General features: G+C 42.6%; 1 protein-coding gene across 1 annotated transcript in view; it reads left to right on the plus strand.

Annotated features, from left to right (window-relative positions):
• Positions 1 to 27477, plus strand: part of WDR35 (WD repeat domain 35) — a 2872164-nt gene that overhangs the window by 397410 nt on the left and 2447277 nt on the right. Inside the window, exons 6-7 of the mRNA XM_044065775.1 lie at positions 1776 to 1909; positions 2060 to 2225. Coding sequence (XP_043921710.1) covers positions 1776 to 1909; positions 2060 to 2225 — 300 coding nt within the window. The remainder of the gene's footprint in view (positions 1 to 1775; positions 1910 to 2059; positions 2226 to 27477) is intronic.

Here is a 27477-nt window from a genome sequence, read left to right on the forward strand (position 1 = left end):
AAGCCTGGAAAAAAACATTTTTTATGCTTTTCCATAAGGGTGGTCCAACAACAGACCCGGAAAGTTCACTCATCTCATGTGTAAAGCTGTTGAATGTACAGTTTTTGACCTTGTACATTTAGACATTATAAACCTCTTATTCATTAACCCACATCAGTTTGGCTTTGTCAAATGCAGGTCCTACCTCTTTAATCTCATTAACTTCTTTGAGGAAGTCACTAAAGTGGTGTGTAGTGCTTATACAGAACATTCAACTTATCTTGACTTGGCCACAGCCTTTGATATTACTCTTCTTGTTTATAGCCTGCAATATAAAGCTGAATATAAATATATTGTACAGAAGAAGATAGATACCAGATGACTGACAAAATCCATATAGTTAGATTTGAAGGTGCCACTTTCCAGCTGCAGGGCTCAATGTTTGGGGTCCCTCCTGTATGGCATTTACTTCTTGTACCTTCAAGCCAATAGTCCTGGCCTGTGGTTCTCAAAGTTTACAGACATCTGCAAACGAGGTGGTGTTGTTCATTCAACCTTTAATACGTAACTGTGACAAAAATTGGTGCAAGGACAAAAGTCACCGGTTAAGTGCAAAAAACAAGAAGTATAGTTCATTTTGACAAACAAAATACTTTTACATCATACTACATATATGACACATCTTTCCAAATTGACTTGTTTACAACTTGACCATCATGTCTGCACAGTAATCTGGAAATCCTTTTATCTGGCACAACAGATATTCAAAGTAGTTTCCTGTAGCTCCATAAGTCTTATCTTCCCTTTGCTCATTTCTTATTAGGTCTGTTGTTGAATATAATGATTCTCCTTTAGTATGTTCCTGCTAAAATACATCATTTAACTTGAGAGTCTTCAAAGATACTTTAGCTCACTAGCCTCAAGACCCATAATTATTTTGCCTAACTGGCAGCTCTCACCTTGTACGTAGCCTCTTGTAGACTCCTCTGCAGTGATCTGCATCTAGCTTTTTGTGCTTTGAAGACCATACTGTTCTTGATATCTTATAATCTTCATAAAACAAATGGTTCCTCAAATGTCTGCATAAACAGGCCTTAATATATACATCAACAAAGTTGTACAACATGATGGTTTGATAGATTCATATATCTGCACAGTCCCTACCTATGAAACAGCCTTACACTGCTTGCCAAATTACCTAGCCATTTTCTAATTAAATCCTTACAATTGAATGGGAAGCCAGAAATTCCCACAGCTCTTCTATCATGAGTTGGCCTCTTTAAGACAGGAGAAAACTTTTGAACATGATTCATTAGCTAGGCTCATAATTGTTTGAAGACTGATTGCCTAATGGTCTAATGTGAATCTATGAACTTAAAATATCCATTTACATCAAAGTCAAAATGAACAACAAAACAAATGCAGTATTTCAGAATCATGGTGAAACAGTGTTTCAACATTTAAATAAAAATGGTTAAGGAATGCAGCACATATAGTTTGTTTTCAGTGTCATATTCCAAACTAAAATCCAAAAAGACTACAATAAACCAGTGAATAAAGGAAGTTCAGGGACTTCTATTTTTGGGGCTATCAGCCTCTGCCAACAAATATAAGACAAGTTTCAAACCACAGAATCAGAACATAGTATAAAGATTATGTCACACGATTTATCTAAACTTGGCAATGCTGCTGTTGTAGACTGAAAGTCTTTGAACACTCTATTAAAGCTTGTGTTGTCACCATGATGAATGTTTTGTGAACATGCTTCATTATAGTTTTTGTCTTCATAATTACAGGTAATCGAATTTGGGGAAAAGAATTGAAAGGTATTCAGCTGTGTCATGTAGCATGGTCCCCAGACAGTAGAAACCTACTTTTTGGGATGGCAAATGGAGAAATACATATTTATGACAATCAGGGCAACTTCATTGTAAGTATGTTTCATTGCTGACATAATTTAGATTGATGTTTGCATGTTTTTTTGGAAGTATTTATAAATTAACAGTAATTGTTTATGTAGCGCATAAAAAGATTAAAAAGAAGATACTAATGATGCAAAATAAACTGTTTTTTTTTTCAGATGAAGATGGCAGTGAACTGCTTGACTAATGTGACTGGTGCAGTCAGCATAGCTGGAATTCACTGGTATTCTGGAACAGAAGGTTATGTTGAACCAGACTGTCCTTGTTTGATGATTTGTTTTGACAATGGAAGATGCCAGATAATGAGACATGAACATGAGGAAAGTGAGTGTATTATATTTTAAAATGTATTTATACACAAATTCATTTGTGTTATTTTAAATCACTTGAGTAAATTCCCATTTCATGGAAGCGAGTCACATTATAAAAGAAAGCATTTAAAATACTGATAGGATTCTCTATTCACTGACTTCTTTTTAAAAGTTGCACTGCAATTTTAATACTGGTCATAGATGGTAGGCAGTGCAGGCAAAATGTTCTGTAATTAAAAACTTTCTCAGTGAGTATATGCTAGTTGTCTCATATACAACTCCAGTAGTATTGGTGACTGAGAGAAGTATGGGGAGCAGACATTGTGCAATGTTATAAATCAGTGTAAACAGCTTGATTAAAGTCCTGCTGGAATAGTTTAAACTTGTAAAACTACGTGACCAATTTTGGTCTTTTAGATGTGACTCACCTTGTAAAGCTACATGACTTATGTACCTCATATATATTGCAAAACAATATGTATATATTCCTGTATGCCTGTAGGATGCATGTTTATATTGTATTTCTGTTGCTATATATGTTGCTGTAATATTTTTGTTAAGCTAATTTACATATTGTTAGCAATGCACTACTTAAACTAAGTTTACTGCTTGTACCTTAATAGACTGCGGTGGTGATGCTGCGGTAGCGTTGTCGCCTCACAGTTAGACATTGCACATTCGATTCTCAGAGCGTCTTCTGTATGTCGACATGTGTGAATGGGCGTTCCTTCGCTGAAGGTTGTGCGTTAGGCCCGGCAAACCAACACGTAAAAATCTACTGCCAATCATTAGCGGACTGGAGTTCTGTTGTGGCGACTCCTAACCGGGAAAAGCCGAAAGACTGCTTGTACCTTAATAATGTTCTTATTATTTTGGAGCTTTTCTCCCCGAGTCTCCGCTGAAAACGGTTTTTGTCTACCCAGTCGGACAACCCGGTTAACAAATGTAAATAAATTAATAAATGGGTGAGAAATGGAATATAAATGACAATGCTGAGTCAGTTAAGGTAATGCATTTATAAAACGAAAAACAACAGTGACAAAGCTGACACAAGATGTTTTAACTTAGTCACAGAATATGCAGAATAAGTGGATACATTATAATCAATGATAAAAAGAAGCCTGATACCATGGGAACTTCTCTTTGTTCCCATCAGTCTCTCATTGATCCCTCTGTGCTGCAACAGGCAGAAAAAGGATACCATATAGAGCAGCTAAACGCTGTCACCATTATGTTTCAGTGGAAAGTATGGCTTGAACTGTCAATGGTGAGACACCTGCTGAAGTCTGAGGAGAACTACCCATCTAATGTTGTTAATCTTCATTCCATTCATCACTGATGGGTTATCGGTTCCGTCCTCAGAACCGAGTCAGCCTTATACCAAGTTTGCGCCAGCCAGAAACTTTCGAGCTAAGCTTTTACCCATAGTACCCTTCTCCCTGTTACCTCAGATTTTGTTTGTCACGTAGCCGTAAAGCCATGTTCAAGCCACCTCTCTACAAAGTCTTATATTTTTTGATATATATTGCTTATTGGAAAGTCTTGATACTTTTATTCAACTGTTATTTTACTCATTTCTACCCTTTTAAGATTATCGCTAAGTTTCTACCCTCTCTTTCAAAACTTTCCTATCAAACTACCATTTGGTAGTCTTTGTACTATCATTGGTACACAGCCTTTCTTCCTACCAGATGTGGTAATCTCCTAGTACCATTGTTGGTATTTTTCCTTCTAGTTCTTTGCCCTATCTGTTTATATAATATTTTATTTACTTGTTTTTGCTCTGCCTTTGGTAGTACTTTATTTAACATGTCTGAAAAAAAGAACACTTCAGGCTTCAAACAATGTCTGAAGTGTGGGAGAAAAATGCTAAATAGCGACACTCATGATGACTGTGGTATTGTTTGGGAGTGCCTCATCTCTCTGTTCAATCTCCTTGCTATATCTGTCAGGGTTTTAGATGTTCTTCGTGTTTCACTGTTGCAGTCATCACATTTGGGTTATTTGCTTGCAGTAGCCCTCAGTTGGCCTGATTATCAAAGTCTTGGGTCCTGCGTCAGTTGCTGTCTCATCTTCCATGATGTCAGGTAGTCGGGGGTATAAAGCATGCATCACTCTTTCTTGCTGTGCGGTGCCCGAAGCAGAAGCAGTTCGCAAGTGCCGGTCGGCCGACTCCTGAAATTTTCATTTTCGAGTTTCAGAACCAAAGTCTTCAACTAAGCTAAGTACCCCATTGGGGAAAATTTTTCTTGCTCTGAACAGATGTCAGTAAAAGTTAATAATTGTATTTCTTGTGGAAAGCAAATACCTCATAAAGATTTTCATTTGTACTGCATTCCTTGCTTAGGCCCAGACCACGATGTACCTCGCTGTCGGTTTTGTGCCTTATTTAAACAACAAACTGTTTGTCGGTTTATTTACGCTTCTAAATATTTTGGTACCGGGTTCATTTATCCAGAAATGGCTTTGGTAAGCCACCTGACTACCAACTTTCCGAAAAAACGCAAAGATAAAGACAGACCGCATAGGTCCAAAGCTGCCGACCACGCTTCTCCTAAGCTAGTCGCCAGTTCGCCGGTACTCAGTGAGGCACTTTCGCAGCCCCAGATACCTGCTACTTCAGATTCGCAGGTCTCTACTGAGACCCATTCGGAGTCCGGTATGCTGCGAGATGCTTCTTCAGCTGGGGAACCTGCGGATGTCTCTACCTTGGATGGGTCCGGAGCCGCTGTGCAGGCACCGGCTTCTGAGGGTGTATACAGGCCTACTGACTTGCATATTAAACCGACGCCATCTTCTTCTTCTAGGCCTAAAACTCGATCCATGCCTAAAAAAATGACGCCCAGACCGCATGGTCAGGCCTCTATGCCTAAAAAAACAAATGATGAGAATGGCTGAAGACCTTATCTCTTTAATCAGGGGAAGCCACCCTTCCCCCTCTAAGAGACCTAGGACTGAGTTTCCTTATGAGGACTCTGAAATTTCTGTTTCCTCTGATGACCAGGATTTACCCTCATCGACCTATAAGGATTCTGATGCAGAGAACTGCATTCCCTCTGCTTCCCCTCCAGAGGATTTCTCTTTTGGTGAAACCTTGCATACTCTTAGGGAGCATTTTCGCTGGGAAAGCCAGGATTACTCTGACTCTAAAAAGAGGCTTAGGGATTTCTTACTCTTGCCCCAACACAGGCCTTTAGCTATCCCCCCTGTACTGGACATTGTTGATGATGCCTTCTCGGAATCTAGTTTGGCCCCTGATTCTTTACATCCTGCTCCCAGAAAACCTGATAGGTATTACAGGGTTCCTGACTCTCACAAGTTCCTCTTTCAAAATCCTACTGTGGATCCTGAGACCATTTCTCAGGGACCCAAGGGCATTAAGGCTAATACTGCCAAAACTCCTACCCCCTCTGAAAGAGATTCCGGGGCACTGGATAGATGGTATATACCTCTGCAACCTTGGCCATTAGGGCCTTAAACTGCCAGTTTCATACGTTAACGTATCAGCAGCATACTATTGGATTGCTTAAACAGAAAACGATGTTGATTCCTGACTGTGCTGAAAATAAAGATTTACAGGATTTAATGCATTCTGCTAAACAAGTTGGAAAACCTACTTTGCAATGTGGTTTTGATTCATTAGAGGCATCTTGCAGGGCTGTTGTCACTGGGTCTGTACTTAGAAGGCATGTTTGGCTTAAGGAGCAATCTTTGCCAGATCATGTTAAAATAAAATTGCTGGATGCTCCCTTAAACCAAGACCGCCTGTTTGGCAACAAAGCAGAAGAAGTACTTAAAAAGATGGAGGAAAAAGCTAAATCTATGCAAACTGTTAAAGATTTCTTGCAAGTGCAGCCTCTCAGATTTAGTAAGCATTGGCCTTCTAAGAATTGGTTCTTTCTTGCCTCTTCCAGGCCTTCAGTCCAAACCCAGAACCAGCAGAACACCCAGGCTTCAGTTCCAAGGTACTCACAGGACTAAGCAGTAGGGGTCTTCCACTTCCAAAGCAGGGAGTAGTAAGACTCCCCCCTATGGTAAACTGTCTCAGTGACTTAACTTTAAAACTTCCAAGCCCTGCACAACTGACTGTTCCTTTAGGGGGAAAGATTGCCCTGCAGGCAAAGAATTGGGAACTCATTACCCAGGACAAATGGGTTTTAAATTTAGTTTCCCAGGGATACAGATTCCACTTCCACTACTTACCCACACCAAATGGTTGGCCAGATCTACCCCCAAATCAGTTGACAGAGGTGCAAAAGCAAGTTCTCTCTATTAAGTATCAGGGCTATTCAACCTGCCCCAGAAGAGGAAAGGGGACAAGGTTTCTACTCGAGACTTTTCCTGCTGCCCAGAAAAGACAACTTCTGGCATCCTATCCTGGACCTCTCTATCCTAAACACATTTTGGTGATCCCAAAATTCAAGATCCTAACTCTTCACCAGCTGCTTCCTATGCTAGGCAAGGATGCCTGGTTGGCAACACTGGATTTAAAGGAAACCTACCTGCACATCCCAATAAGGGAATCTTGCAGAAGATACCTACGGTTCAAAGCAGGCTACATGCACTATCAGTTCTCTGCACTGCCCTTTGGCTTATCTACTGCACCCAGGATAGTCATAAAGTGCCTAGCTCCAGTCATTGCATTTTGCAGACAAATAAATATTCAGATATACCCATACCTGGACGATTGGCTAATTCAGGCAGAAAGCCAGGACATACTATTGAATCATGTGGCATTTGTACAGAAATTGCTAACTTCTCTGGGGTACACCATATACGAAAATAAATTATATCTTGTACCCTGCCAAAAAATTGTATTCCTGGGAGCAAGCTTGAACACAACTTCCCAGATGGCTTTCCTCACGCCAGAGAAACAAGTTCATTTGACAGCCTACTTCAAACTACTGGCCACAAAGACCCAGCTATCTGCAAGGAAAATACTGCAAGTCCTAGGGTTCATTGTCTCCTGCATTCTCCTAATTCCATATGCAAGACTGCATATGAGGAAACTACAATGGTATCTAAAAAGCCTATGGTGCCAACATTGTCAGGATCTAGAAGAAATGATTCCTGTCATACCTTGTCTATAGATAGAGTTCCTTTGGTGGGCAGAGGCCTGCCACCAAAACAAGGGACTGCCATTCACTCTACCCCTGCCACCCAAACCCTAACAACAGATGCATCAGACTATGCATGGGGGGCTCACTTGGCAGGGAAGTATATTCAGGGCTAATGGAAACCAAGTCAAATGCACCTGCATATCAATCAAAAAGAAATGTTAGCTGTTCAGAATGCTGTGACAGCCTTCAAGGACCACATTCTTCCAGGACAATTAATGGTAAAGACGGACAACACCACTGTTACGTGATACATAAACAAGCAGGGGGGAACCCACTCATACCCTCTCTGCAAACTAGCCATGACTCTGTGGAACACAGACTTGAGCTACCAAGTGCACCTACAGGCTCAATTCCTGCCAGGAAAGCTAAATACACTGGGAGACAAACTAAGTTGAAATCTAATGGACCCACACAAGTAGAAACTGGAACCAAAGATATTCAACATGTTGAAAAACAAATAGGGGAGTCCAGAGATAGACCTGTTTGCCTCCCCCCAGAACTACCAATTGGTCAAATTCTGCACAAGGACTCCCCACAAACAAGCTTGGAAAGTGGTTTCCCTGTCCTTCACCTGGAAAAACCTATCAGTTTATGCTTTTCCCCCTCTGCCTCTCCTCTCCAAGGTACTACTACAGATCAAACGGGACAAACCAAGGACGATACTGATTGCACCAGACTGGCCATGCCAACACTGGTACTCCCTTTTGTGCAGTGTGTCACTGCTGGCACAATTGCACCTGCCTCAGACCCCTGCCCTGCTGTCCCAGCAGGAGGGCCAAATTCTGCACCCACAGCTATATACCCTGAACCTGGCAGCATGGCTAATTACCTGAGCTCTCCGTTACCATAACTTAGTAAGCAAGTGTTGGATGTCATTCTGGAGGCAAGGAGACCTAGTACTAGAAAATCCTATGCTGAAAAATGGAGAAGATTCTGTTCCTGGAACAAAACTCAGGGGATGGCCACAGCAGCACCCAATTTACTTCAGATTCTTCAATACTTAACTGAGATGCTTCACAAGGGCCTTTCATTTTCCTCCATCAAAATTCATACCTCAGCCATTTCAGCTCATTACAATACAGAACCAACCCTCTTCTCTCCTCCACTGCTGAAGCAGATGTTCTTCATATTTCACTGTTGCAGTCATTACATTTGGGTTATCTGCTTGCAGTAGCCCTGAGTTGGCCTGATTAACAAAGTCTTGGGTCCTGTGTCAGTTGCTGTCCTTTCTTCCATGACATCAGGTCGTCGGGTATAAGACATGCAGCCAATGCCATTACATCAGTCTTTCTTGCTATGCGGTGCCCGAAGCAGAAGCAGTTCGCAAGTGCCAGTCAGCCGACTCCTGAAATTTTCTTTTTCGAGTTTCAGAACCGAAGTCTACAGCTAAAGCTAAGTACCCCGTTGGGGAAACTTTTTCTTGCTCCTTATCGATGTCAGTAAAAGTTAATAATTGCATTACTTGTGGAAAGCAAATACCTCATAAAGATTTTTATTCATACTGTATTCCTTGCCTAGGCCCTGACCACGACGTACCTTGCTGTCGGTTTTGTGCTTTATTTAATCAGCGCACTATCCGTCGTCGGTATATTTTTGCCTCTAAATGTTTCGGTTCTCAATTTAATTATCCAGAAATGTCATTGGTTAGCCATCCGACTAACGGGATTCCGAAAAAATGCAAAGATAAAGACAGAGACAGGCTGACGAGGTCCAAAACTGCCTAGCTCCAGTCATTGCATTTTGCAGGCAAAGAAATATTCAAATATACCCATACCTGGACGATTGTCTAATTCAGGCAGAAAACCAGGACATACTTTTGAGTCATCTGGCCTTTGTTCAAAGGGTACTGACTTGTCTGGGGTACACCATAAACAAAAAGAAATCACACCTGGTACCTGTCAACAAATTATATTCCTGGGAGCAAGCTTGAATACAACTTCCCAGATGGCTTTCCTCATGCCAGAGAAACAGATTAATTTGACAACCTACTTCAAACAAGTGGCCACAAAAACCCAGTAGTTTCCGCAGTGGTGCAGCGGTAGCATTGTTGCCTCACAGCAAGAGGTTCTCCCGTTCTATTCTCGGCTTGGGTTGGGAGTGCTTTCTGTGTGGAGTCTGTATGTCCTCCCCATGGTCGAGTGGGCGTTTGAAAGACATGCGTTGAATGCACGTGCCTTCGTTGAAGGTTGGGCGTCGGGCTGGCAATTCGACACCATAAAAACCAACTGCCAATTATTAGCGGACCAGAGTTCCACTGTGGCGACCCCTAAGCGGGAAAAGCCGAAAGACAAACAAACAAACTTAAGTGGTCACAAAAACCCAGTTATTTGCAAAGCAAATACTGCAATCCTTGGGTTTCGTGGCCTCCTGCATTCTTCTAATTCCATATGCAAGTCTGCATATGAGGAAACTGCAATGGTATCTCAAAAGCCTATAGTGTCAACATTCACAGGATCTAGAAGCAGTGATTCCTATCATACCTTGCCTATGCCTAGAGTTCCTTTGGTGGACAGAGGCCTGTCACCAAAGCAGGGGACTACCATTCACGCTACTCCCTGCTGCCCAAACCTTAACAACAGACGCATCAGACTATGCATGGGGGGCTTACCTGGCAGGGAAGTGTATTCAGGGCAAATGGAACCCAAGTCAAATGCGCCTACACATAAATCAAATGGAAATGTTAGCTGTACAGAATGCTCTGACAGCCTTCAAGGACCACATTCTTCCAGGACAACTAATGGTAAAGACGGACAACACCATGGTCATGTGGTACATAAACAAGCAAGGGGGTACAGATTCTTATCCTTTCTGCAGACTAGCCATGGCATTGTGGAACACAGCCTTGAGCTACCAAGTGAATCTACAAGGTCAATTCCTGCCAGGAAAACTAAATACACTGGCAAACGGACTAAGCAGAAACCTCATGGAACCAAGAATTTTCCACATGTTGACAAGCAAATGGGGGAACCCAGATATAGACCTGTTTGCCTCCCCCTAGAACTATCAATTGGACAAATTTTGCACAAGGATTCTCCACAAACTAGCTTGGAAAGTGGATGCTCTATCCTTCAGCTGGAAAAACCTGTCAGATTATGCCTTTCCTCTTCTGCCTCTGCTCTCCAAGGTACTACTAAAGATCAAACAGGACAAGCCAAGGACGATTTTAATTGCACCAGACTGGCCACGCCAACACTGGTACCCCTCCTGCGCAGTGTGTCACACTTGGCCCCATGGCACCTGCCTCAGACTCCTTCCCTGTTGTCTCAGCAGGAGAACCAGATTCTGCACCCTCAGCTGCAAACCCTGAACCTAGCAGCCTGGCTAATTACCTAATCTTTCCTTTACCACCCCTCAGTAAATCAGTGAAGGATAGAGGCTAGGAGGCATAGTTCTAGAAAATCTTATGCTACAAAATGGAAAAGATTTTGTACCTGGAACCAATCTCAAGGGATGAGTGCCGCAGTGCCCAATTTACCTCAGATTCTACAATATTTGACTGAGATGCTTCATAAGGGCTTGGCTTGTCCTTTTCCTCCAACAAAATTCATGCCTCAGCCATTTCAGCTCATTATAGCACAGAGCCTCCCCTCTTCTCTCACCCACTGCTCAAGTAGATCCTCAGAGGGTCCAAAAATTTAAGGCCAACCAGGAGAGCTTCAACTCCAGCCTGGGACCTTAACTTTGTCTTGGAGAAACTCACTCTTCCTCCTTTTCGAGCCAGCTGCTACTGCAGATTTAAAATTCCTTTCCTGGAAAACAGCTTTCCTTTTAGCAATCACTTCTGCAAGAAGGGTATCTGAATTACAGGCCCTTATGGCAGTGGAGCCTTTCATCATCTTTCATGTGGACAGGGTGTCCCTCAGAACCAATCCCTCCTTAATGCCCAAGGTGGTATCCAGTGTGGCTCTTAATCAGTCCATTCATTTGCCTACCTTCTTTCCTAACCCACAGAACTAAGGGGAACAGATACTGCGCTCCTTAGATGTGCATAGACAACTTAGATTCTACTTGGGCAGGACTAAATCTCAAAGGAAATCTGAACAACTGCTGGTGGCATTTGCTGCAGGGACAGAGGGGAAAGCTATTTCAAAGCAAACCATTTCAAAATGGATAGGCCACTGCATTAATTTCTGCTATAAGCACCATGGAAAACGTATCCCACAGGGCATCAGACCCCATTCAACCAGGGCTGCATCTACCTCTACAGCCTTTCTCAGGGGGAGGGACATTCTAGAAGCTGCTACCTGGAGTTCTGTACATACTTTCATCAAGCATTATCATTTGCCAATTTTCTGTAAATCCAGAGCTGGTTTTGCCACTGCAGTCTTGCAGGGTCTTGTAGCTGGTCCTAATTCTATTTAAATTCCTCCTTCCAACCTTAGCTTTGAGAATCTATCCAAATGTAATGACTGCAACAGTTATACACGAAGAACATAGAACAGTTGTGTACACTTACCATAAATGTAGATGTTCGAGTGTATTCACTGTTGCAGTCCTGGTTACTCTCCCTCCAGCCCCCTTTCTTCTTTTGGCTATACCTCTACTCTCACTTACTATGCTCAAAAAGCTTTTTGTTGTATTTGCTTTTTTGTTGGAGGTATATCCTTGTATTATAGATTTAATTGCTTCCCATTAGGGGGGCACCTGACATCTGGGGCAAGAAAAACTGATGTAATGGTGTCTGCTGCATGTTTTACACCCGTGACGTCATGGAAGAAGGGACAGCAACCGACGCAGGACCCAAGACTTTGATAATCAGGCCAACTGAGGGGTACTGAAAGCAGATAACCCAAATGTGATGACTGCAGCAGTGAATACACTCGAACATCTACATTTATGATAAGTGTACACAACTGTACTTTCTCTTACGTTGAATAAAAGAAAAAATAAGTTGATATTAAAGGGCCTTCTTAAATTTCCCTTTTCAGAGGCAATCTCTGCGTCAGAGGGTTCACCCCCTCCTAGGAAAGAGAAAAAGAGGCCACATTCAGTTCCATCCTCACCCTCTGGTGAGATGGAGACGCAACCTAAACCTAAAATGGTGAAAATTTCTGTTCCGGACCTGAAACTAGCTTCTGCGGCACCAATTTTGGTACCGTCTACTACAGTAGTATTGCCGGCGCCTCCTTTGGCACCGACTCTGTCTACGGCACCGAGTATTCCTAGATCGCAGATTTTGATCTCTAGATCGATCTTGACACCGAGCCTTCCTACAGTACCGAGTTTTCCCATGGTACCACTCTGGTGGATACCCCTTCCACGATCATCTCAAAACTGGAGACTTTGGTGCTGTTAGACACTCAAGCACGGACCTGATATGCCCCGTCAGTGGATCCTTTCTTGGGGAAGATATATATAGCTCTTTCTTAGAGCAACCAGAGTCCCCGTCGGGGCTATCCACGAGATCCACCAGGAGCCTCTCCGAACTAGACATGGTGCGCCTTGTGGACCAGCTGCTAACAGCTAGGGGGATTCCTACAGATTCCAAAACCCAATCCCTTCTTGGACTTAGAAATATTGCTCCATGGACTCCATCCTACTCTCCTCCTTTGACCTCCTTGCAGGTTTCGAAGCCCACGACACTGATGCCTCTTTCGGCACCCACAGCTTCGGTGTGAGTAGTGGATCTCACTTTGGCTTTTGAGCCGACCCTTTGGCCTTCGGCTCCTTTGGAACCAGGCCTTCCTCAGACCCAGGATTGGACTACGTGCTCCTCGGTACCAAGTTTGGTTCTGACCCTGTCTGTGGTGCTGTCCACTGTACCAGGAACCCTGTTGGTACCAATCCCTCTTGAGGCTTCATTCTTGGGAGCGGGCTCAACGGAGTGGGGTGTGTCCTCGGTTCCGAGGTTGTCCTTCTCGGTTCCGGCCTCCCACCCCTCTTTGGGTGGCCCGGCGTTCTGAGCAATGGAGAGAGCCCTTGCCTCTCTAGGCAAGCGTGCAGCATTGGAATCCCAACCATGTCCTCCCCCTGAGCTGCAGCTGTCACAGGCCACCATCCCGGGACATCGAGCACAAGAGCCCCAGGAGAGCCTATTGCAGGGTGTCGTTTCCTCCAGGTCCTCAAGTTCCAAGGAAGAAGTCATGCAAGAAGAAGCACATGGACTCCCCTGAGGAGTCCCTTACAGAAGATATGTATTACAATGAAGGGGAAGGGTTCCCACGATCACCCCCTGAAGATGTTTCTTTGGAGACATCCTTGAGATATTGAAACAGAGGGGTGATTGGTAGCCCAAAAACCCTTCCTCCAAGGAATCTGTGTTCCTGCAGGCTTTTTGTGCTCGACTCTTTATGTCTTGGGTGACCCCCATCTGCAGACGAGCTAGTTCAGCTTGTGGTGCAGTGTGCCTGAAGGAACCCTGACTCTGTTAAGGCAATCCCATGGAGACCAGATAAGATTCTCTCTCTCCCTGAAGAAAACCCACATTGGTTCAAAGGTTTACAAGTAGATGCAATGGTGGTGGCAGCGGCCACAAAGAAAGAGCTCACCGAAGAGAGCCAAACTGTTCGCCTGCCTAACGGAGAGTCCCGAGTGATGGACAGATTAGGGAAGTGATTTTTGCATCAACCTTTGCATTTCGGTCCTTGAACTACCGGGCACATTTCATCAGACTCCAGAGAGACCTATTCTTCAAACTCACTGGTACTGTATCAGGACAGGTGTCTGATGAGGTAAATGACAAGGTGGCCTCGCAGCTAGCAATCCTGGAATCAATATCTAATTCATCCATGAGGTTAATTTCACATGCAGCTGAAGGGGCGGCAAGAGCTGTGGGTGTAGGTGTAGTTATGAGATGTTATGCCTGGATGCGCCTTTGTGACTTTGCGGATCCCTTTAAGTCTTTCTTCCTTAACCTTCCAGTGGAAGCGTCTTCCTTGTTTGACCCTAAAGTGAAGGACACTCTAGCCAGGTGTGAGTAGGATGGCAAGACCCTGTCTGCTGTTGGTGTATGTTTTTCCGCCCCTCAGTGTTCCTTCTCCAGGAGCCAGAGAAGTGGAAAATTGTGGCACAAAAAGTCTCAGGGTCCTTTTTGTGACACATGTGGCGTGTTCACCCCCAGAGGCAGAGGGGGCAACTCTTCTGGAGGACACCCCAACAGAGGCAGAGGGGGTCCAAATAATCAGGGTTCCAGAGACTCATTCTCTGGACAACCCTCCCAGCACTCCTGAAGAGTGACCCAATTGCTTTCCTCTGGAAGCAGTCGGGGGACGTTTCTCTCTGCACCACACTGCCTGGCTATTAATTACCACTGATTCTTGGGTGCAGAAGATAATAAACGGAGGTTACCAAATTCCATTTGATTCCTACCCAAAGCCACCAAAACAAATTTGCGACTTTACACCCAGTCTAAGGGAAGAAGCAGCTCTACAGATAGAAAAGCTGTATCAAAAAAGAGTCATCTAAAAAGTCCCACCAGACCAGATCGGATCCGGATTCTACTCAAGATTCTTTTTGGTGCCAAAGAAGACAAGGGACTGGAGACCAATTTTGAACCTCAGCAGTTTAAACAAGTTCATCACCCAGACAAAATTCCAGATGGTCACAGTTCAGTATATCCTCCCCTTTCTGGAGGAAGGCGATTGGATGTGCTCAAGAGACCTTCAGGATGCATATTACCACATCAAAATGGACAAACACTCCAGAAGGTTTATTCGTTTTCGATTGGGAGCCAAGCATTACCAATTCCACGCTCTGCCCATCAGACTCTCTACAGCCCCCCAGAGTGTTCACCAAATGCATGCCAGTAGTGACAGTTCACTTGAGACTGCAAGGATTCTGGGTGTTTCCATATATAAACGATTGGCTCCTTATCGCCCCCAGCAAGCACCTACTGGTAACAGCCTTGTATTACACCCTCTCTTTGGCAAATCTTCTGGGAATCACTATAAACTGGGAGAAATCCAATTTGACTCCAACCCAGTCTTTGGAATTTATAGGGATGATTTTCAGTACCCATTCTTGCTTAATCTCTCTCCCAGATCACAGGTTACAAAGACTAAGAATCCAGCTCTGAGTGATACTATCCCACAACATGGTTTCAGCCCGAGAGGTCCGCAGCTGTTAGGTTCAATGGCAGCATCAGTATCAATAGTACCCCTTGCAAGGCTTCATACTAGACTCCTACAATGGCTTTTATTAACCCAGTGGTATCCAAACCGTCATCCTTTGTCTTTCCAGATTCGAATAACAAATCGATGCAAACAACAACTAACTTGGTGGATGAAGTCAGAGACAGAACTTTGGTGCCGACCCTTCCACCCCTCTCAGCCCAGCGCCACTGTGACAATGGACGCTTTCTTAATAGGTTGTGGGGGGGCATTTTCAGTGAATGACAGTCCAAGGTGCATGGTCCAGTGTAGAGGCCAATCTGCATATAAACGTTCTAGAACTGAGGGCAGTGCTTTTGGCGTTGCAAGCATTACAGTCTGCCCTTCCTTCGGGAGCAATTGCTGTCCAATCAGACAATATGTCAGTAGTTTGATATATCAACAAACAAGAAGGAACCAAGTCCTACCCCTTATGTCGAGAGGTCGTGAGAGTGTGGCAGTGGACAATAGCTTCCAACCACTTTCTGATAGCATCGCATATCCCAGGGAATTCCAACGTGATTGCAGACAAGTTGAGCAGATGCAGTCTCCTGCCTCACAAGTGCTGCCTCTACTCCAACATATCGGTGGAGATTTTCAGCCGTTGGGGCCAACCTTGCTGTGACCTATTCACCTCCCCGTCAAACTACAAATGCAGCAATTACTTTGCCCTAATTCCCCCGCAGGGGGAGTCCCCAGTGGACACTCTAATCCATAATTGGCCCACAGGACTTCTATATGCTTATCCCCCCATCCCTCTGATTCCTCTATTCGTGAAGAAAGCTCTTCGGTTGAAAAGCAAAGCGATCCTCATAGCACGTTATTGGCCTCGACAGGTATGGTTCCCCTTTCTTTGGCCTCACCTACTTTGCCGACCGTGGATCATGGATCCAACTCCAGATCTGATTTCTCACTCCCAAGGGTTGAGCTACCCAAACTTGACCAGCCTCAAGCTCACACCTTGGCTTCTCCACTTCCAGTGGTCACCAGGCATAATAATTTCTCCTCTCCAGTACGTGACAGTATCCTAGCTTCCCATAAACCATCCACCAGGAAACTTTATGCTGACAAATGGATAAGATATTCAATTTCGTCTAGACAGAGAAAACTAGACCCATACTCAGCACCGGTCTCTGCCGTACTACATTACTTGTCAAACTTCTTTGCAGAGGGTGCCACAGCATCAACTATACGAGTTCATTTAGCTGCCATTTCAAATGTTCGTAATGGTTTTGTTGACTCCTCCTTAATTTTGCATTGCCTAAGCAAAACCTTTTTGAAAGGAGTCTGTCACTCCAGATCTCCAGTTAAGCAGCCCATAGAACCATGGAGCCTCACACTAGTATTACAGTCTTTAACATAACCTCCCTTTGAGCCTGCAGCGACTTGTGACATCAAGTTTCTATCTTGGAAATCTCTTTTTTCTGGTGGCCATTACATCAGCCAGACGCATTTCCAAGCTGCATGCTTTATGCATAAAGCGTTGATTTTCCATAAGGACAGAGTATCACTCCAGACCAATCATTCCTTCCTTCCCAAAGTAATTTCTGAGTTCTGTATTAACCAGTCTGTTGCCCTACCAGTTTTCTTTCCTAAATTTTCAAACAGAGGAGAGTATTGTTTACATTCACTTGATGTCCACAGACAATTGAGATTTTATCTAGACAGGACAAAAACAATCCCTAAATCAGACCAGTTATTTACATCTTGCTCTGGTCCTAAAATGGGAAAGTCATTTTCTAAAGTGGCCTTATCTAAATTGCTTAGAGACTGTATTCTCTTCATTTATCATCACAAGAGAAAGTCTACACCACAGAAAATAAAAGCTCACTCCACCAGATCAATGGCAACTTCTGTAGAGTTCCATTATAGAGCTTCCATGGACGACATCTGTGCAGCAGCTACATGGGCTGCTCTTCATACCTTTGTCACACATTACAAATTGGATCTGGTCTCCAGGGGAAGAGCTTCATTTGGCTCAATGGTGCTCAGGAATATTCTTCTTTAAGGGCCGCCCAAGTGACACAAAGTAGCTAGGCACTGTGTCGCATCAGTGATGAGTGGAATGAAGATTAACAACATTAGATAAAGAGGTTATGACTTACCATAATGTTCTATCGTTGTTGTTGATCTTCATCCATTCATCACGTCCCACCCTCCTTCCCCCTCCTAGAGGCTCCTAAGGGATACTTTGGGTCCAACTTCTGAATTATGGCTCTTGCTGAGAGACAGCCTCTGCTTTACTAATTACGAGCAAATGAGATCTGAGGTAACAGGGAGAAGGGTACTATGCTTAAAAGCTTAGCTCAAGAGTTTTTGGCTGGTGAGAATTTGGTATAAGGCTGATTTGATTCCGAGGATAGAATCGATAACCCATCAGTGATGAATGGATGAAGATCAACAACACAGATAGAACATTATGGTAAGACATAACTTCTTTTTTGTCTTCCTGCAACAAGCTAGGGACACAAAACCGAACATGCCACCACCAGCTTCTTTGCTTTGGGAAACTAGGTAGCACCATTAAAGAAAAATACTACCATGGCTGCCACCCCAAGATTAAAATGTTTACATATGTATGTATATATATATATATATATATATATATATATATACATATATATATATATATATATATATATATGTATATATATATATATATATATATATATATATATATATATATATATATATATATATATATACATATATATATATACGTATATATATATATATATATATATATATATATACATATATATATTGTATATATATATATATATATATATATATATTATTAATAGTTACACTAGAAAACTGGGAGCCTTTAATTTTGCCCTCATGACATAAGGACAAAAGTTCTACAGTAGTCCTAATATCCTTATCTTAATACTGCTTCCTTTGTTCCTGTCTTTATTTATTGTAGGGTGCCATTTCCCTCACATAAAATCAGTGGATATTTACACCAGCATACATTTTCTATGAATGCAGTGATGCAGTGTCAGGTGTAACATAGTTAGCAGTTCTAATGAGTTTATTACTCAATTTCACTTGAGGAGGCATACATACCTTTGATAAATGTAATGTGCATATGCTTGCTGATGGCTAAACAGAAGTGGAAATAAATGAAAAGCTGTTTATATCTATTTAGGTAACTGAGGTGAAACAAAAGCTTTATTGGACAAATTATAGCATAATTTGTAAATGCAGTACATTCTGTCTTACTGTCTTTACGCAGAATTAGAGCTTCATGTATTATATTACAAAATGTTTATGTCCTTGTGGCATTTGTTGAGAGGTATGGGATAGTAGAACTGCTGATGAAAAGATTAACCAGATTTTTTTCCCATTACCATATAATTTATGCATTGCATTTTGAACAGCATTTATTTAAATTGAAATAGCCCGTGCATACTGCTGTATTAAAGGGTATCTGTCCAGTTGAGTCACTTTTTGGAGAATTACAATCAGATAAGCCCATTAAAATGAACTGGTACCTATCAACAGACTTTTTATTTTTCCATTAAATAAATATATATATATATATATATATATATATATATATATATATATATATATATATATGGGTCTACTACTGAAGATCGAAATTACACTATTTCAAAATCTGGTAGTAGATGCCCACTTACGCGAAAGTGCACTTTTGCAAACACCACTTGAGTGAATAGTTACAGACCTAAGGGTTAGGGCTTGGGTTAAAGATAGTGGATAGCTATTAGGGCTATCCACTATCCTTAACCCAAACTCTAACCCTAAGGTCCATGATTACCGTACCACAGTGGAGGAAACTATATGTCCTCCACGGTGCAGTAGTCACGGACCTATGTCCTCCATTGTGGTGCAGTAGTCACGGACCTTAGGGTTAGGGCTTGGGTTAAGGATAGTGGATACCTAGTAGGGCTATCCACTATCCTTAACCCAAGCCCTAACCCTAACCCTAAGGTCCGTGACTACCTCACCACAGTGGAGGACATTGCCCGTTCCTTCTAGTGGTGTTCGCGAAAGTGCAGTTTCAGTGAAGTGCACTTTCGCATTAGTGGGCATCTACAATCCGGATTTCGAAATAGTGTAATTTCGATCGGTGGTAGTAGACCCATATATATATATATATATATATATATATATATATATATTTTTTTTTTTTTTTTCCCAGAGCTACGTTTACTAAATACTAGGGTACCAGGGTAAAGTCTCTTGCATGGGAGTGTGTGGGAGGTTTATTTTATTGAGTATGAAGGACTGTGATTCGCTAAAGAGCAAGCCATTCAGACGAATCATGGCTCTATCAAATTCTGCAAATAAAGTCCATTTTTATACTGAAACAGATTATTTCACTATGTGATGTGCCACTTGTGATGGTTACTGCCTCAGTGGCATTTTGGGTTATCTAACAAGGTAACCCAGTGCTGGCCAGCTTTCAAAAGCTCAGACGCCCCTCCCTTTCCGTTCCTGTGACAGCTGGTTGTTTGAGCAAATCCTGAGAGGGAAGCTTACAGCTCTCCCAGGAAATGAGTGTTTAGTCTTTTTTCTCTTATCCAAAAAATAAAGTCCTCCCATATAAACCCCATTTTGGGGGCTCACTTCCTCTTATTTTATTATTTAAATTTATTATTCTCTTTTTATATTTATGTTTGTTTAAAAAAATATGTATTTTAATATTTTATTTCCATCAATGTTTACAGTAGTTTCTGTGGTAATTTCTTCTTGTATCAGTGTTTGTCTTTTTGTCCTTTACAGATGTTTGTTTTTAATGTTTCTGAAGAAACTTTCAGATCTGATGTTATTTTCATTTTTTCCTCAACCTGTGGCTTCAGATCCGATCCTCTGATCTGACTCAACTGCTTTCCATAGCTCTAGAATCTGATTCTCAAGCTCTTCCTCCCGCACTCATAATGCCTCATTCCCCCAGAATACTGCAAATCTCATTTGCTGCTCATTGAAGATAGACCGGGATTGAGAATCTGTCAAGCTCCTTGTTAAGTTTAGTGAGTTTTGTTTTCTTTTTCAGAGTTTCTTTCTGTCAAAGTTTCTTTTCTATACCCTTTTACTACTCTTCTAATATATATAAAAAAAGAACTTTTATTGGTTCTTTAGTTTTTTCCTGTATACGAGTACTACACGTTACCATAGTTAGTATTCATTCTTCCTTTCTTTTCCGAGATATATATAGCTTGTTCAAAATAGTCAGCATGTCTGACAAACCAGCTGGTTTTGAAAAAATGCAGTTACTGTCGGCATAAGATTCCCCAGTCTGATGCCCATGGGGAGTACGTTTACTGTCCTGGCTTGGTGCACCTGGAAACACCCTACTCTATTTGGGCTGGGTTTAACCAGCGGGTCCTTAGTGATAGAAGAAACAAACTCATTTTAAAAGGACTATTACCATCTTCTGCTTCTTCTGTAGGCACCTCTTCTTCAGGGGCTCAGACCCCCACCAAGAAGATAAGAGTCCCTTGAGCACAAAAAGCATTCCCCGGACAAGACATCTCCAACTGCCGAACCTCCTAAAAAGGTTCCCAGACCATTGGATTCAAAGTCTTTGGATCCGACTTTTTCAGAGAGCCCTAATTTTCTGCCCTGTGCTCTGTGGTTTTCACCAGAGCCAGTCTCCCTGAGACTCAGATTGCCCAATCTCCAACAATCACCTAAAAGGACTTCCAGCCCTCCCTCCTTCCTCCTCATCCATCAGGTCTTCCTGCAGTCTTTCAGAAGCTGATGTCGATAGAATGAGGAGAAAATTTCTCAAGACACAAATCCAGATGGGGGTTTTGCCAGTTCTGTCCCCCACCAGATCCATGAGCCACCATTCTGCATTTATCCTAGTTTCTCCTTCTTCGATCCAGCTAACTGCTTCAGAGTCCTTGAATCCGAAGATCCCAGGAGTCAAGACGTCAGATCCAATAGTATATGTTACTTCAACTCAGACCATCTCCCTGACCCACTCAGCTGCAACCATGTCAGAACGGGATGGCTGTCTGAGCCAAAGCCTCAACGTCAGATCCAGGGGTTTGACTTTGACTCTGAAGCTTTCTGAGCCATCACTTCTCCTCAGAGCTTTGGCGTTCAACACTTCGGTGCAGACTGAGTGGGGGACCCATGGGGTATAGGGGTTGTCTGCTCTGAGAGCTTCATCTCCTGAGGGATTGCCTTCGACATCCCCGGGTTCTTCCACCTTTGAGGTAGTGGAGAGGGTTCTCTCTCTGCCCAGGAGAGCCCCAACTCTCACAACCTTGTATCTGTGTCCCACCCCCTTGGATCTTGTGCCTGAGTCCTCTTTTCTACTCCACCCCCCCCCCCCCCCAGGGCAGCCAAACCAAAAGAGCTTCCAATCTGTTCCCCCTTTGGAGCATCTTGTTTTTTCCTAAACCTCCTCGATGCATCCCACCGAGGAGGTTCCTCATAACAGAAAGTGCAAGAGGACACACTTGGATTATTCCCAAGAATCCATCACAGAGGACACTAATTTTGATGAGGGGAAAGGGTCCCAAGATCTCCACTTCCATGAGGTTAATCTCACATGCTGCAAAGGGTACTCAAGGGCTGCCAGTTTTGGCATTGCCATAAGACATCATGCCTGGTTGTGGCTTTGTGACTTCAAGGAACTTTTTAAGGCATCCTTCATCAATGCTCGTTTTGATGGATCATCATTGTTTGGCCCCACAATTAGAGAGACTCTCTTTTGTTGTGAGAAAGATGAAAAGAACTTGTCTGCCATCAGATCCATTTTTCTACTACATATGACTTTTCTCCAGGAACCAGCGGTGGTAAAAAGATGTTGTTCAAAAAGTCTTAAAGTCCTTTTCAGGAAGTACAGGGTAATTTTTTCCCTAGAGGCAGAGGGAGAAGCAACTACAATGGTAGACCCTGCCCATGTGGCAGAGGGGGTCCACAGACTCAAGGATCTTTAGTTTCATTCTCTGACAGAACCTTCTAGCGCTCTTGAGAAGTTGCTTGACTGTCCTTGTTTAGAGGCAGTCGGGGGGGGGGGCACTTATCCTTGTTCCTAGATGCCTGGTCAGCCATCAGAAATAATTTTTAGGTGCTAAGGATCATAACCAGAGGATATTTCATCCTATTTTTACAACTCACCAAACCAAAGAAAAAATTCCCTGATGTCCCACCCAATTAGAGGGAAGCAGCAGCATTAGAAATTACAAAGCTGCTAGAAAAAAGAATCATCCTGAAGGTCCCAGTAGACCAAATCTGATCCAGAATCTACTCAAGATTCTTTTTAGTGCCAAAAAGACAGGGGACCTGATGCCAGTTTTGGACTTAACATTCCCAAACAGGTCAATGAACTCAAAAATTCCGGATGGTCACTGTCCATTCCATTTTACTACTACTACTACAAAAGGACTATTGGATGTGCTCAATCGACCATCAAGATGCATACTATCATATCAAAATGAACAGATGCTCCAGAAGGTTTCTCCAGTTCTGTTTGGGAGCCAGTTATCAGTTCAGAGTACTCCCCTTTGGTCTCACCACAGCCCCCAGGGTGTACACCAAATGCATTGCAGTAGTAGCAGCTCATTTGAGACTGCATGGATTCAGTGTGTTTCCTTATCTAGAAGACTGGCTCCTGATTGCATCAACCAGCCATCTGCTAATACAAGCCAGTGGTTATTTGCTACATCTAGTCCCTACTTTGGGTATTACAGTCAACATGCAAAAATCTCAACTACAGCCCATACAGACAATAGACTTCATAGGAGCATGTCTGCACACAGCTAGTTATCTAGCCTACCTACCTTCAGACAGGATTTGTACATTAAGACTTCATATCAGACAAATTCTGACTATAGCAACACACCAGCAAATCTAGTCCTCAGAGCATTAGGTTCAATGTCTGCCACAATAACTTTTTTTCCCCAACAGAACGATTGCACGTAAGAATTCTGCAATGGATTCTGGCAGTCCAATGGTCCATACATCAGTACATGAATCATATTATAAAGTTATCCTGAGTGTGTAAGGACTGTCTTCTATGGTGGCTCCACTCGGAAGAATTTGAACAAGGACGTCCCTTTGTTCTTCCTCCCCCCAGCGCCATGTTGACCACGGATGCTTCCCAGTTGGGGTGGGGGAGCATTACCTGGGTCGGACGGTCCAAGGCACGTGGTCAACACAGTAGTCCAATTTGCATATCAGTGCTCTAGAGATGAGAGTGGTGTTTCTAGCATTGCAAGCCCTTTAGAGCTTTCTCCTCTAAGGACTATTGCAGTACAAATGGACAGCATGTCAGTAATATGGTACATCAACAAGCAGGGAGGAACCAGATCTTACCCACTGTGTCAAGAAGCAGTGAGGGTTTGGCAATGGGCGATTTCTTTCAACCGCTTCCTAGCTGCAATGCACATTCTAGGGAAGTCCAACATCCTAGTGAACAGGCTCAGCAGAACTATCCTCATGCTTCACGAGTGGTCTCTAAATCAATCCAAGGCAAAGGTGATTTTCCAGAAATAGGGCCAACCTTGCTGCGACCTCTTCGCATCTCTTTCCAACAAGTGCAGCAGTTTTTTTTCCCCCAATCCCTCCTCAAGGACAGTCACTGAGAGATGCTCTAGTCTGTGTTCTGCCCTCCAGTCTTCTTTATGCTTACCCACCCCTTCCCCTCATCCCCAAGTTCCTCCGGAAATCACAGAGGTTGAAGAGCAAAGTGATCCTTATTGCTCCCTTTTGGCCTCAACAGGTCTGTTTTCCCTTCATTTGGTCTCATGTAATATTCCCTTCATGGACACTGGAACCAAATCCAGATCTCCTGTCCCATCTATCAGGGCAGATTCATCCAGATCTTCCAGGACTAAAACCAACCACATGGTTTCTCCAATTCCAATGATGGCTAGAAATACCAGGCTTTCATCTCCAGTTCAGAAGATTTTCCTCACATAAAGCTTCTACCAGATAAATCTTTAAGAGCAAATCGAAAAGGTTCTCAGTATGGGCTCAGCAAAAACACTTAGACCCCTTCACAGCTCCTGTTCTGGCAGTTTTAGAATTTCTTGCTTCAACTTTTCCAAGATGGAGCAAGTTTTTTTTTTTTTTTTTTTACTGTTAAAGTGCAACTGGCAGCTATCTTGAATTATTACAATGGAGAAAACTCATCACTTGCTTCATCCAGATTGTGTAAGGCCTTTGTTAGGGGTACCTTCATACTTAGACCTCCTATAAAGGACCCCACTCCTCTTTGGGGCTTAACCGCAATCTTACAAGCTCTTGTTCATTTCTCTTTTGAACCCTCACACAAAGTTGACATAAAATACTTTTTTTTGGAAGACTGAGTACTTGGTAGCTATTACTTCAGGTGGAAGAGTATCTGAATTGCAAGCACTGTAATCCAAACCTCCATACTTGTATATAATGTCATCCTACCATTATGAAAAATCAAGTTCTTCCCTTTTACCCAAAGTTGTCTCTGAAAGCAATACCAATCAAGTCATCAAACTACTAGTATTATTTCCAAAGTTCCAAAACAAAGGCAAATATACTCATCTCCTAGATGTTCATAGACAACTGCATTTTTATCTAGATAGGTCAAGATCTTTCCGAAAATCTGACCAGCTTTTTGTTTCTTTCTCTAATGTTAAAATGGGAAGGCCAGTCTCCAAGACCACACTGGCTAAATGGATAACATATTGTATTTCCTATGTATATTCTTCCAAAGGTATTACACTATCTAAACATAGGTTTATAGGTAGGTACTAGGCTATCGGCCCAAGGGCCTAAGTAACCCTAGCCAACAAAGTTCCCTGGCTTACGCCACCCAAGAAAGTTATTTTCCTGTGCCGCTGTCGAGCAGAGCCACAGAAGTGATCCCCAGGGTGTATTTCATATTTCCCATCCACTCATCAAGATTTTTCTTGAAGAGTGCTAATGAGGAACTTTTCTTGACATAGATGGGTAGCTTGTTCCAGAGTATGGGAAGTCTCTTGGACAGGAATCTATCCCTCCAGCATGTCCTGTTTATTGTGGTGACAAGGTTTAGGTCCCTAGAGCATGTAGCTCGGAGGGATTGGGATTTCTTTAGGTGTAGCATGTCCAACATCTCTGGGATTGACAAAGCTTTATAAGTTAGGCAGAGATCACCTCAGAGTAGGCGATATGCTACGGAGTAAAGCTGGAGTTTTTTGAGACGTCAGTGTAGGGCATCTGTTTGAGGCCAGTAACCCTCTTTGTGAGGTACTTCTGTGGCCTTTCCAGCTGCTGCAGATGTCTTGTGAGGTACATTCCAAACATTTGAAAGCTCATTCTACCAGATCGATGTCTACAGCTCAGCCCTTCTGGTCCAGAGTTTGGTAAAACTTCCATACCTTTATTGCGCGGTACACACTGGATATTATTTTTAGAAGTAGAGCTGCTTTTGGTTCCGCAGTACTCCAGAATATCCGTCCATGAGGGCCACCCAAGGTTATTGTAGCTGGGGACTGTGTCCCACAGGTTGAGGAATGAATGAAAATGACATCATCAGTTATGTACTCACCATAATGTTCCATATATGTTGTCCATTTTCATTCTTCCTCAACCCCCCCCCCATCCATGATTAAGAGAGACCTGATGGACATGCCTGCATGTACTATGTTACCATTTGAGCTCCTGAACTTTATGCTAGCACTTTATATCAGTTGTTCATAATCTGTATATAAATGTAGATATATTGTAAATATGTTAGCAGCAAACTCGATCTGAGGTACTCTGGGGGGAATGAGGCATTATGGATAAGGAAGGAGCTCGTGAATCAGATCCTAGAGCTATGGAAAGTGGCAGAGTTGGATCCAAGGATCGGGTCCAAACCCATAGGTTGAGGAAGAATGAAAATGGAAATGTTATGGTAAGTACATAACTTCTTTTTTTCCTCTCAGAAGTACAGTGTCTGTGTGTGCTGTTAGACACCAGAGACCTGCCTTTATTGTTTTTATGTCTGCTTTATTTTCAACTTTTGATAAGAAAACATTGCATGACTTTGTAACTTGGATTTTATCAACATTTACACATTATTTACTTTATGTATGACTTGCTACATGTTTTTAACATCAGATCACACTTTTACTCTAAAGAAATGTATTTGAATGTACTCTGGAGATTTCTCTCTGACCAGAAAGTATAGTTTAAATTGCTATTAAATTTTCTTTTATGGCAGTTTAACATGGTTGAAGTGTGTAGAGCTAATGTTTAACATTGGTTTGGTACATTGACTGCTTTGGTATTTGGACTGTCTGTACTGGATAACTCCTGTCATTTGTAAAAAAAGAAATTCTGAACACATTTCAGACTGTGTTTTGTGCTAATGGCACAGTTTGGCAGAGTCCAGTTGTGTGGGGGCATACTTATTACTAGAAACTTTGCTTATTGTGATGTATTATCCAGTACTGTAAGTTTATTCTTTCTGATGTTCTCTCCCCTGATTTGAGAGATCATAACTCTAGTACCCCCATCAAATCTGGTTGCACCTAAAAAGAAAAAAACAAAATAAAAATATGCCTCAGCCTATGGTTAGTGATTCTGTCTGGTCCATTTCTCAGCCAGCAGGCCACTTACCTTTTGCCCTATCTCCATCTAGTGTAGCTTTGCTTTCCACTATGGAACAGAGATTAAACACATCCTCCTGGGCTGTTCTGGTACATGACGCAGGTATAGGAGAACCAAACCATTTAGTGCAGGATTAGTCCAGGGTAGTAGACCCCTTGCCAGACATAATGCTCTGTCCACAGATATTTTATCTAGTAGTGAAGTTCACAAGAAAAAGAAACAGAAGCTTCATCTTAAAGCTGATTTCCAGATTATATCTGTTTATAAGACTGACATGATTTCCTTGCCTAACAGTATTTTGCAGACAGCTAATTTTGGTGGCTGTGTTTCCGTGCATGGCTGTTACGCTAGTTTGGCTAGAGATCTTTCTGTTTCAGAGACTGTTGAGGAATCTGATGAGGAGAATGGTGATTTCCTAGGTGACACTGAGTCCAATTACTCTCATTCTTTGGAAGGTGAATGTGAGTAAGTCAAATAAGTGTTCCTTTTCCTCAGATGATTGCTAGATTTAGAG

This window comes from Protopterus annectens, chromosome 1.part0, assembly GCF_019279795.1.
Source record: "Protopterus annectens isolate FY-2018-M chromosome 1.part0, PAN1.0, whole genome shotgun sequence".
Taxonomy (NCBI): Eukaryota; Metazoa; Chordata; order Ceratodontiformes; family Protopteridae; genus Protopterus; species Protopterus annectens.